The 12,955-nt window shown below is 38.1% G+C and overlaps 1 protein-coding gene across 6 annotated transcripts in view; it reads right to left on the reverse strand.

Moving 5' to 3' along the window:
* Positions 1-2,147: 2,147 nt before the first annotated feature.
* PHC3 (polyhomeotic homolog 3) overlaps positions 2,148-12,955 on the reverse strand; it is a 69,535-nt gene continuing 58,727 nt past the window's right edge. For 5 of the 6 annotated variants that reach the window (XM_031957643.1, XM_023500827.2, XM_031957641.1 and 2 more), the window contains one exon: positions 2,148-11,316. In XM_031957643.1, coding sequence (XP_031813503.1) covers positions 11,162-11,316 — 155 coding nt within the window. In that variant the 3' untranslated portion in view covers positions 2,148-11,161. The remainder of the gene's footprint in view (positions 11,317-12,955) is intronic. The other variant, XR_004232753.1, reaches the window with a different exon arrangement.

Genomic DNA, 12,955 nt, shown 5'->3' on the forward strand with positions numbered 1-12,955 from the left:
TAGAGAAGATAGATATAAGGAGTATGATACAAATGAATAAGCTATATTTGAGAGGGAGAATAGTCAGCCTCAGAGACAGAAGGGCCTGAATTCAAAGCCTTCGTTTGATAAACACTGGTTATATGGCTGTGCTCCCAGGAAACGGTAACTAGAAATTACAGAACACTTGATCACCTGTAATGGTTGAGAGGCTTCCTTTCATGGATATCTTAATGTAAATTATATTACAGATCTGAATGCACACAGCTATATTTTATGTTTTTAAAAATACATTTGAATTAGTTTAATAATTTTAACTTTTTAAGTCTCCAGATCATTCCTGCAATGAGTGTTTTGAAGGGGTGTCTCTTGCTAGATTATAGAGGAATTCCTTGAGATAGAGTAGATTTTATTGTGGCTTAATTTTCTCATTTCCTTACTTTTTGCATAGATATATCTCTATATGAAAATTTTTGCAATGCAATAAAATAATAGGCCTCTGGAGAAGAGATAAAATAAAATGGTGATGTTCCAGCTAAAAGTGCTGCAGGTTGGGTGTCTGCTTATCCAAAGACACCTTTCTCAGCATAGGGGTTGGGAGTGACCCAGTCATTCCTGTGGTCTAACTTCCCACAGGAGCCTACTGCCTCCTCTTGAAACAAAATGAAGCACTTTGAGACGCCGGGGTCTCCTGTCTCCTCAACAATGAAAGCAGAACTACCCTTGTGACAGGTGGAACATGGCGTGTCAGGAGTGATGTGGAGACAGAATGCTCTGACCTTCAACTCTCCCCTGGGAGGCATTTGCATTCATTGGAGGTCCTGGGCCAAGCTCCCAGGGATACAGAAAGGCAGATACGATCCCTGCTCTCAGGGATTGTGTGATCTAATCTAAGGGGGAAGATAGTCACTCTGAAACAAGAAGCACACAGGGCCAGGAAAGATCTGGGCCAAATGTTGGGAAAACAGGAGAACTGCCCACCTGACTCCGGGTTTGAGTGGCCAGGAGGTAGCTCTGGAAGGAGTGGTGGAAGAGCAAAGGCTCTGGACCAGAGGGAGCAGGTCAGCAGTGGTCCAGTTTGGCTGAAACCTGTGAGGGGGACAAGTTGAAGGAAAGACTGGACACGCAGACTGAATCCACACCTGAGAGCGACTCAAGTTCATGAAGTACTTGTAATCAACCCAAGATCCCATTTTAAATATTAAAAATTGCAGTCATCCTTTAATCTGGTAATGGGCACCATGTCCTAAAATGATCAAGAGCTTGACCAGTGTTTGTGTTACCATGTAGGTTGGAGAACAGTATTTAATGCTATTCAACCAAATGTCCAGTGCACATTGGAAGTTTCACAATGCATTATTAGGTGGCCTAGAGAAGAGCACTCACGGAGAGCCCACAGAACTTGGAAACTTTGTAATCTGGAACCGTCTTCATTTTAGAGAGGCCCAGTTACAGCCATTTGGTAGCCTCCCCGCCTCCCTGGAAGCTCCTGGCTCTGGCTCTGGGCCATGGGGTCCTCGATTCTGCTCCTATCTCCCTCTATAACCTTGGAGAATGGGCATGCTATGGGGATCCATTCCCAGGAAGCCTCTGAAAACTGCAGCCAAAGCTGGACGAGCTCACTGTGCCCCTGAGAGTACCAGTAACCAAGGGGATGGCAGGTACAAGTTCCCACAATGTCTCCTCTCCCTCCAACACCTTTTTGTCTGTCTTGAATCTTCACCAGTCCTACTCTGGAATGGAGTAATGTTTTGCTGTGTGTAATGAAGGTGTAAGCACTCCCTCCCCAATTTAAAAGAGATGCGCTTGATTTTATTTTACCTTTCTCTAAAAGAAGCTGCTTTGTACTTCTGTGTGGTCCTTTAACGAGAAAAGGATTCCCCCATGACGGGCAGCTGGTGCTGCAGTGCATACAGAGCGAGCTTGGAGTCACAAGGAGTCCTTGTCCTGGTCCAAATCTGGGCTCAGGTGCTCATCAGCTGTGTGGTCCCGGGCAAGTCACTTCACCCTCTCTACCTCAGTTTCCCCATCTGTAAAATCGGCTGGAGAAGGAAATGATCAACCACTACAGTATCTCAGCCAAGGAAACTGCAAAGGGGGTCATTTAGAGTCAGACAAAACAACTGAATGCGATAGATAAATACAAGGATGAAATGCAACACACTAGCCAAATGGGAAGAAGCGTTTATTTCTGAAGCAATGAACTTAACAACTGGTCTACAATATATTATTGCAATATAAACAATATAAATAAGAGACTTTGTAGGCCCACTAAATTTCTACCCAAACCCATGTGAGGAAATGTTACGATAATGTTCTATATGAAAATGTGCAGGTACCAAAAGGTGCAATTACAAGCAAGTTTAAGCAGCAGAGTATAAGGTGCTTCAATTCAATAGTTGTTGCCACCAACAGACATATGAATGCTAAATTTTTACTTCACTTTTGCTACAATCCACAACAAATATGAAACTCTAAAGTTCATTCACATGCTACTTGTTAATATGAAAGTGCTTTTTTTCCTTTTTTTTTTTAAAAAAATACATCAAATGGACATAATCTGTTTTACATAGATCATGGTGTGCTCTTATACTGTAAAATTATTTTAACTTCATTTTCAGGCTATACATTTTAAAAGTTGAGCTATAGACACTAACCTAATTATTCTAGTCAATGCTAAAACTATTGTTTCATTTCCTGGCAAAGAATATTCTGATACAATACATGGTAAAGAATACACCTATATATAAATTGCAACATTTGCTTTTTTGCAAATATCTTGAAATGTTTTCTTTCGATAGATAATTTTACACCTCACGATGCTTTGCTCATCCTTGGTGAATCACACAACCCCACTATGAGGCTTTTACAAGAATCCTATTTTAGAACAAGGGGAGGAACCCAGGGGAGGAACAAGCTCAGAATGTGGTTGGAAGCTTCCTTGAAAAGAGCTTTAAATGGAGTTGTAAAAAGTGTTGATTGAACAGAATGAGGCAATATACTGTTTGAATCTTGAAATGTTTGGCACCACCATCTGTGTCCATCCTTTATACCAACTTCAATAATAATGAACCTCACTTTACAGGAAAGGATTTTTTTTTCCTTGGAAAGAAAATACAAGGAGTTTGAAAATCTTGAGTCTAACCCTAATTCTTATTGCTGCAAATCAGACATTTTAAATCCTATGCTGTATCTACTCAATTTAGCAGATGATGGCTGAAAATATGAAAATGATCTCATCCAGTATATTCTGGTACATCAGCAATAGATAGTATAAATTTACAGATGAAGAATCCATAAATGTATAAAGTGAAGCTTTTAAAGATAATTTCATATTCATACCAAGGGCAAAAAAAAAAAAAAAAAAAGCAAAAGGTATCCCATAAAACTTGGGTTAGTTTCTTATACTTTCAATAAATGTAGCTTAAATTCTAGTATAATACAAATTTTGATAGACTCAGCCTTTTCCAGAGAGGAAGAAGAGAAGGGGAAGAGAATGAGAAGCTCAGACTCTAAAGCCCTAGAGTTTGGCTGGCTGATTTTGACAGGTGATTCTCCTATGCTTCCTGATTCCTGGAAGGGATCTTCTACAAGGTAATTAAAAAAAAAAAAAAAAAAAAAAAAAAACTACATATACCAAAAAAACCTGGGCACTTCAAAATAACTTTCAATGTTCCAGTACAGTTTCATACTTTTTCTTGACTAGGTAAAAACCCCAAACAACCTGTTTAAAGCCTTTGAAATGATTTTTAAGACTGGCGAGAGTTGCCAGAGACTTAATATCAGGAATGAAGCACACAATTATTTTTAAAAGTACACTTGGCATGAAGCTTTTATACCAAAATGAGTGTCCCTATAGCAGAACTTGTAGCCCAGGATGAAATGTTAAAAATGATCCTACCTGAAAAGTGAATACTTTTCATTAAATTTTGTTTCTCAAATTCAACCCTTTAGATTTTGTAACTTGATTTTGTCATATCACATAAGTCGAAAGTTGAACCTTGAACAGTAACACAAGACGAGCTCCATCACATCTGCCAGCCCTCCCTCAGCCTCTGAAGAGTACCCACATCATGGTTGGAGTGCCTGCATTTCACTTCCATCACCATCTCACACTAGCAGACACTATCGCCCTGCTGGATATTTGGCAAGGATTCCCACCCACCCCATGGCCCACTCATTAGGGCAGCTTGCACAGGCTCCTCCTAATGGGGAAGCCCACAGGACCATATTTGAAATGTTAAATCCATATAGGGAAAATGCAACTAAGATATGACAAAGAAAGGCCCCATTTGCATTGCTGCCTAACACTTTTAAAAAACATACTGTTAGAAGATGGCAGAGTGACAGGCTGTGGGAAAGTCAAGTTTCTCACTAGAGTCCTCAAAATTAATATAAATTTGAGAAAGAATAAATCTCAAAATAAAATTAAAGTTCACCAAAAAGATAATGATGAAAGAAGCAATGCAGAAATATTTCTAGATGTTGAAATGGATCACTCCACATTCAAATAATAAATGGAGGCGTTAAAATCGGCAAGAAACTCACAAATGGTACTATGTTAAAAAGAGGCACCCAATGCCCTATGGGAGAACAGAACTGTATGATGTTGCAAAAAAATAAAAAGACAAAGCAAAAAAAACCTCAGGTAGAGACAACAGACCAAAACTGAGACTAACAAAGCCTGAAAATACCAATTACTGGACTAAAAAGATGAGCTAATAGAGAAACAATAATGGAGTGGAAGTAGGAAAAACAAGCACAGAAAACAATGAGAAATTCTCACAAGGACATTATCACTCCAATTATAAAAACCATTTACCTAAATTCTGACTTTTTCTTCTTGACGCACAAAGTCCATCTGGCAGGTGAAGGGCCACTGGTTGATGAACATGCCAAGGTCCTTCCATTTATCTTCACATAGTTCTCAAACCTATCTCACCTTAAGGCTCCTAGAAATCACAGATTTCTTATTCTTCTTAAACCCTTTTCTTTCCCTACAGAGCAAATGCAGGTAAATCATCATCTCCCATGATAAACGATATGCTCATGGCAATGCACGTGCATTATTCAACTCAAAATATCAATGGTGTTTAGAAAAATGATCTCACAAACTTATTTAATCTAAAACATGGATAGATCCTCCTGCTCCCCGCCCCCCAAAAAAAATTAAGAAAGAAATAGAATGGAAACAATTTATATAAAATGCCATTTTATGACCTATACCCAGATACCCAGTCTAAGACTTCCCATTCATCATTGTTACCAGCATAAATAAATTTAAAGAAATTATTTGGCTACAATTTAAAGCAGCAAAAAATATTTAAAAAGAAAGAATTAAGGGCTGCTAATCAATTATAAGTGGACACTAATTTCCTTAACACAAGACAAGCTGAAATATTCTTCCTTCTGATGTATGAAATTAACTCCAATTTTCATGTTTACATCTTAGTAAAAAGCCCTTGAACTTAAATTGTTTTAGTTTTTAAACCAATAAACTCTAAACCATATTGCATATACATTAACCTCTATGATGATTACTTAAATCATCAATATGAGGTTATTATGAACCTAAATACACTGCAAGTAAATACGTGTGTGCATACGCACACATACATACACATGTTTAGAAACAGTTTAAAAGTATGTGATACCCATATAATGCTATACATTTAAACTCCATTTGACCTTTAATCTATTTTTAAAAATTTAAAGTTGTTTTTAGCCTGTTACTTTCTAGCCCGCTACTTTTTTTTTACCATTTTAAATTCTCCTGCACAGACACTTATGGCTCTACTTACAGAAACCATGTACCAATCCCTGTAAAAATATGAGTCCATATTTTTGAAAGGTATTTTTTAAAAAATTAGAATAAAGGAAATTGTTATTCTAAAGTAAAAGCCCCTAGTCAGAATTCCATTCTGTGCCTTCTTTTAGCCTAAGTTAATCACTGCAATGTCATTATCTTTTAGGAGATAAGAGGCAGTTAAACTCTACAAACAAAATTATTCCACAAATATCTGCCTTCATGTGAAAGTAGATTTTGCTCAATATCCAAACACAAAAAAGGCATTTTTAGAAAGGAAACAGGGCTTAATGGTTAAGAAAAAAAAGTGCATTAAGGAGGGGAAGAATGGAGCTGGAGAGAAAAGAGGATTTGTAGGTTTCAAAGCCTTGGAAGGACAAAACAAGAGTTCACAAATTTATTTCTTCTAGGATAGGTTGACTATTTTAAAAGTCATTCAAAAACCATTAATAAAAAACTTGAACGACATGAGAGAATGCAACTAAGACCAAATTGACTGCACAAAGTGCCTCAAAGCAGCAAATTAGGCAGGCCTGGGGAAAGCTGGGACCTAATTTTATTAGAGACCTACTCATTCAGGGGAAGGGGAAGATCACTATGACCTGGACATTTTTCAGTAGTTGGGCTAAATTTTAATAGGTCTACAATACCATGTGTTAACTGATCTTTCAAAATCATATTTATGAAGAGGAACTCAAAGGCAAATGTTTGCCAAATACTTGTATCATTAAGTGCCACAAGTCTGACTACACTTCTTGAATTTAATAGGTTTTACTCTGAAAAATCAAGAGTTGTTTAGCAAAACAGAGAAAAAATTCAGACTTTTTTAGCCCCTCATTTCACAGATAGAGCCACAGCTTAGCATCAAAAATCCCATTCTAGAAGCTGAAAGCTCTTCCCTTCATATGAGATGCCCTAAGTTTGACACATTGACACTAATTAAAAATTAGTCTCTCAAGCGTTGGACACGTTTCCGCTTTAGGAATCTCTGCATTGTTGTCTCTTAGTTCCTACTCTGAAGCCTCACAGGCATGGAGATGGACTGGGACCCACATTTGACAGTTCCCATCAAGTCCAAAAGCTTGGAGGACAGGTGAGTGTATATAAAACCTTGAGGCCTGCCCAAGTTTGGAGAGGTGAGGCCAACAGTGATGAGGGCATGGCATCACAATGTGCCCAGTGGAGGCAGCACACAGCTTAAAGAGATCCCTGAAGTACTTGCGATTAAAAGTATCTGTTGACTGCAGCTGATTCCTGGAAGAGGGGCTGTGTCGAGGTGATCTCCCACTTTAAATCTAGAATCCTGTGCACTGTACTCTAGTTTTTGAATCAGAAGGGCCCCTCAGTGCCTAAGTACACACACACAAAGGGTGTAAGAAATACAATGAGCAAAGAGTTTGCATAAAGGGGGGCTAGTATACATTTTGCCCAAATACTTAAGCAGAGGCAACCAGTCACTAACTTCTGAATTTTTTTTTTTTTTTTCATAAAATCCTCTCTTTAGGGGTTTTACACAGAGGATGGTAGGAAATAAATTTCCCGACTATGACAGCTGAGTGAGAACCTCTCAGTCCATTGCATGAACTCAATGATGGTGGCCAGAACAGATTTGTTCTCACAAATCACCAGTCCTAAATTACTCACTAAAGCCTGTGTGAGAAAAGCCCTACCAATAGCTCCTAAGTGCTCACGGACCGTTTCTGGTCCCCCAGGTCCTTTTTAAGCAGCAAAAAACAAGTTCATTCATCTTGTCATTTCATGAGCTAGATATGATTTTAGGAAGATGCTGCAATCTATCTACAACTGACTTGTAACTATGTAAGCATCTATCAGTTCCTCCACCATAATTACCTTTATGTTGCTGTATTTTTGCTTTATTTCACTAAATAAGAGAGAGTGCATAGTATCAGATTTCATCCTAAGACATGTTTTGGAATAGGAGACTATAATGGTTTCAGAGAATTGATATGTCAAGAACTGTTCAAGTGTGTACTTGCAACGACACTTTTCAAGATGTTCATCTGTTTCAATCTATGAGAAGCTGAAAATGAACAGGGTATAGTTGAACAAATCCCCTTTGCATTTAAGAAACAGGTGCCACACAACTATTCAATTTTACAGCGAAGGAGTTTGATCCACATACCTTTGTGCACGTGATAGTGGCCAAACAACCAGTCCAAACTCACCCCTTTGTCTTCTCTGCCTTTCTGATTCTCCGTTTTTTCACCAGTTCATCTCTAAGACCCCTGATCCTAGAAATCGCCTACCATTCTGAGAGGAACTGGGGCCAGGCCCATGTAAAAACACCATCTGATGACGACGGCAGACTGGCAGCCCTAAAAACATTTCAGAATGGTGCTCTGCCTCATGCTGCACCACACATACCCCATGCCTCATAGGAGATCTGCCTATACACATCTTAAATGTAAATTGAATTCATTTTGTAGAAGAAATAGATATTTAAATGAATGTTCTCTCCTTATATATCATTTCTTCCTCAAAAATAATTCACAGCTTAAAAATCAGGCAAGAGCTCACATTACTTTTGGGGGGAGAGAGACAAATTGAAAGAATTTGGTGCTCACCTGAACCATTAAAAATCCAGAGACAACAGTACTTTAAGACAATATAAAATTAAGTTACCTACACAGCCAATTCAGATTTAGATGGTTACAAACATTATAAATGGAAGCAGGTAAAGTATCTTTTGTTTGTTTGCTTTTCCATACATTATGTAGATCCAAAATTATGGAAGTTAACAATGGCTAATTCATTCAGGAAGAAACAATGTTTGTTGAAAGCAAATGAGCCAATTTTCAATAAAGTTTGTTTAAAGAGTTTTGTTTTGTGAAAAAAGGAAAGATTTGTGAGAGGCACTGAATAGCTTAGGTATACTTGAAGCAAAGTGCTGAGTAAATAGGTAAATAGTGCTGAGTGTGGCCAGTGGATAATACTCGATTACTGAAGAAAACGCCTTGTCACAGAATGATCAGCAGCATTACACAGCTTAAACACTTTCCCATTTCAACACTGGTTAACAATATGTCCCAAGAAGTGTTTTCCTTTGTTACGAGATTAAATCTCAATTAACTAATACCGAGTTACTAATCAGCTGATGCCCAAATCATTTCAAGAAGGAACAGAAGATAACGAAATATGGTAGAAAGTAGTCAGTCTTCTGTTGGTGTCTGCATCACCAGTGGTAAACCTGAAATCCCGGCTCAGTGTTTTTCTGACACCAAGGACCCCCCTCTCCTCATCCATCTCTTCTCTCCACTGCTCTGCACACTCAGGGAATGATGAGGACGCAAACCTCAGAGAGCAGAGGCTGGCAAAGGAGAAGGAAGCAATGAGGAGAGGAGGCATTTCAAAGCCCAATATACAACTTTTCAGGAGTCTTTAAGTTTTCTGGGCTGTTGTTCCTTACCACTAAGTATAATGAGAATACACAGATGCTTTCCTTCAATGTTTCATCTACTAATTAAAGGTTTGGTAAGACAAAAAACTTTTCCATCTATTATAAGCTACTATAAGCCTTGAAGGTGAGCCTTGATATTCTTAGATAAAGGTAACTATCAATAAGTGTTTCTTTTTTTGGAAACACTACAACACAAAAGAATCCCTGCAAATCATTCATTCGAACAAGAACATCCAAAAGATTAAAAAAATTACCCTCTATATTTTTGTATAAAAATAACCTCTAAAGTACACAAAGCCAAAAGATAAATATCTGTGATATCTTTAGTCTTATACTAGCTTAAAGTAATCTTTCTGAAAAGAGTAATGGAACCAACTGAAATCCTTGGATTCATTCTCTCTACTCAAGAGAACATTTGCCAGATTGCCTGCATGTAATCTTTAAAAGAGCCATATAAGTTCGTCACAGGCAATGAGGGCTGTTTCCTCACAATGAGGAAGAATATGAAGATCAATAAATGGTACTCCCCCTCCCCCCCCAAGTGTCATGTGATTGTGATTTTTAAAAATTTCTCTATTTTCAAAACTGGATGTTGAAGGGAGTGTGTATATATGTGCTTACTTCTTATTTTCTTATATAAATGCTAGCTGTTGTTATTCCACAGAATCTACAATGCTTTCTGTCACACTGCACAACTCATAATTTCTGAACTGGGTCATTTAAATTTTTAAAATACATTTTACCTTCATGGCACCCAAGAGCAGTTCACAGCACTTTGATGAAAAGTCAGGAACATCCAGTACTCTCCTCTGACAAATGCTATGTCCACTACTAAAGGAAAAGGAGAAGTTCCATTCTTCCCAAGACCAACATGTTGCTCCACTACAAACACCCCAAAAGCAGTCAGAGAAGCCTCCCCTGCTCCTCCTCCTTGCCTGGCTGTTTATGGGCAGCAGGTCAAAAGGATGTTGTGCCTTTAGCCTTCCTTGATGCCCAAAAGCACATGAATCTTAAAGAGATGCATGGGGTCTGGTGTGGTCTGGCTGTTGTTAACACCGCCCTGTCAGTACACCTATATTTTACAGAACAGAATGGGAAATTTCTATTTTTCTATTATACATAAAATCTGCAGAAATACTAGACAGAGCTTACATTACATACCTAACATTACCATCTTGAATTCAGTTGGCAGCTTTCTTTCTGAACAATTTAAAACACATTCTACATCTTATCTTTCCTATGTTTATAAAACATCCCTTTAGTTGGGGGCAAACATCATAACTCCATTTGTTTAGAAAAACAGCAGAGAAAAGTGATTTTTCACAGTCACACAGTATGTCAATGGTGAAGTTAAGAACAGAGATCACATCTCCTGATTTGTAGTCCCTATCAAGACAACGATCCTCTGCAAAATAAGAGCCCTCTCAAGGAGATGTATAGCAAGTCTGGAAAACTTAGAATGGATGTTCTATGATGTCACTGTTGATATTTCTGTTATCTCTGCTGACATGCTCTTCTATAACCTGAAACTTTCCCTTGAGGCATATATTCCAAATTAAGCATGAGGGGAATCTGAAGTAGGTCTTCAGATTAAGACCTCAGAGACCTACTTACATCATTCAATTACCTTAAAAGAGATGAATATCCATGTCACAAGCCTCTTCCCCAACACATTCTATATTAGAGCAGAGTGTGTCAGTGCAGATTTCTTCCATCATCCTCTAGCTTACCATACCTTCAGGGGTATCTGCACTTTAGCAACCTACAATATTTCTTTCAGAAATTTTGGCTTCTTGGAAGCCTTGATAGGTTCCTGGATCTGGAGGAGAGGGTATGAATGCTGTGAGAGAGTTCAGTGTGTTTTGCCCAACACTGTGGTAAACAGCAACCTGTTGAGTAGACATTAGTTTACAAATTTAGAAAAGTAAAAATGTCATCTCAAAAACCTCACATTCTTGTTAGGATTCTTTCAGTGAATTGATCCGTGCACAGATTTTCAAGGCAGGGCCTAGCTTGATATTCATTGCACTCATAAGGTGGTCCTCTTTTAATAAGAGAAGAGCTTGTCCATCAATTTCCTGTGCTCTGAATTCATCTGCAATATCTTGGCAACCTATGAGTAAGAGCAGAAGCAGGATGTCAGAAATAACATGCAGACCAGACACAACATTACTCTCCTAACAGGAACTAAGATATCTCGAGGTGCCGCCTTTCAGTAGGTATCTCCTGGAAAACTAGGGAAATGCATGTATGACACTCTCGGCGCTCAGGAAAAAGAAATCACGTGATGATGTCATTGTAAAGGGAATAATTAATTCCAGGTACTGATAAAGTGAGGCAATTTTTCATTTTTTTCCATAAGTGGCTAGGCTTACAATTACCTTTAAACATTATGAATAGCAGCCTTGCTCTAACATACAGCATAATTCTATTGGTTTAGCAGCCCCATCATCAAGGCAGAAAGTGAGTGGGACACACATTGTTTTTAGGGCTAGCACCTCTCTAGTGTAGCATGCCACAAGATGTTAGTAGTAATGAATAAATTTATTTGTGGATAGTAACTTCATTTAGAAAAAGATGAAGAAAATATCAAAACATTTCTCAGTTTCAAATCCTGACCCCAGGAGTCACTTCTTTCCAAAGTTGAAGAGTTCTGTGGTCATTATCCCTTACCTTGTCACATAAACAGTAGATAAAGAAATCTAAAGAAAATTTCATCTTTACCCTGGACCCATAAGAACCCACCAAGGTATTGGTATCATTTGAAATATAAACAGTACTTGAGATCAGCTTGGATTAATTGTCCCACAGCTTAATTAACTGATTTAATGATCAGATCTAAGTGTACAGGTGGTAGCAGCAGCAGTGTAATCTGACTCAGATTTAAGGTGGCTACCTCAAACAGCATTTCTTAAGTCAAACTGATCTTTAGCTAAATAATCAGTTATTGATATTCTCACATCAATTTCTCCTAGTTTAGGTACTATTTTGGGAAATGCCTTAACTCTTCTTACATTCCATCTCTCCACGAAGAAGAGAGACTTCAAGAGTGACAAGCTAGCGCTGAGCAGAGTGAGGCAGGAGAACTCTCTGCATGGCAAGGCCATTACAAAATTCCAACAGCATCATTAATTGTGCCATTTTGATAGGAGAGACAAAGCACCAGTGTACTTAAATACTTATAAATTTCAGCTACCTTTAGGAAGGAAAGTGCATAAATGAAGCTACCCACTGAATCTCTGCACCCCAGATGGTCAAAAGCATCAATTCTTTTTGCCAACATAACCTTATTTTCCTCCTACAAAACTGCCTTCCTAGAGCAATGATTTAACTCCTACTAAAACCAGTTAATAGAACATGTTTCCTTCGTGTTCACCAAGTTACCATTCCTTTCTGTTTCTGGTTCTTAATTTCATTTTCTAATTGGATTTTTTCCCTTTTCTTATAAATCTTTGTTTCAATAATTTCTCAGTCTTCTCATTTGATCTACTAGTCTCTCTCACATGTTTTACTGATATCTTCAACTCCTCACATAGAGAAATTATAGAGTAAGATGGGATTACTCACCCTAGAGAAGTCCCTTTTCCATTCCCAGATGTAGCTCTCAACAAAACTGGACAGAGAGAAAGTGACTAATCTTGCATCTACTTGTGACTTAGCCTTCATTTTATGAGGGGTAGGGGTAGGAAGGAATGTAATACTCTTCTCTCTTCAGTCTTATTTACAAGAGCCCAGGAAAGAAAAGAGAAAAA

This window comes from Sarcophilus harrisii, chromosome 3, assembly GCF_902635505.1.
Source record: "Sarcophilus harrisii chromosome 3, mSarHar1.11, whole genome shotgun sequence".
Classification (NCBI taxonomy): domain Eukaryota; kingdom Metazoa; phylum Chordata; class Mammalia; order Dasyuromorphia; family Dasyuridae; genus Sarcophilus; species Sarcophilus harrisii.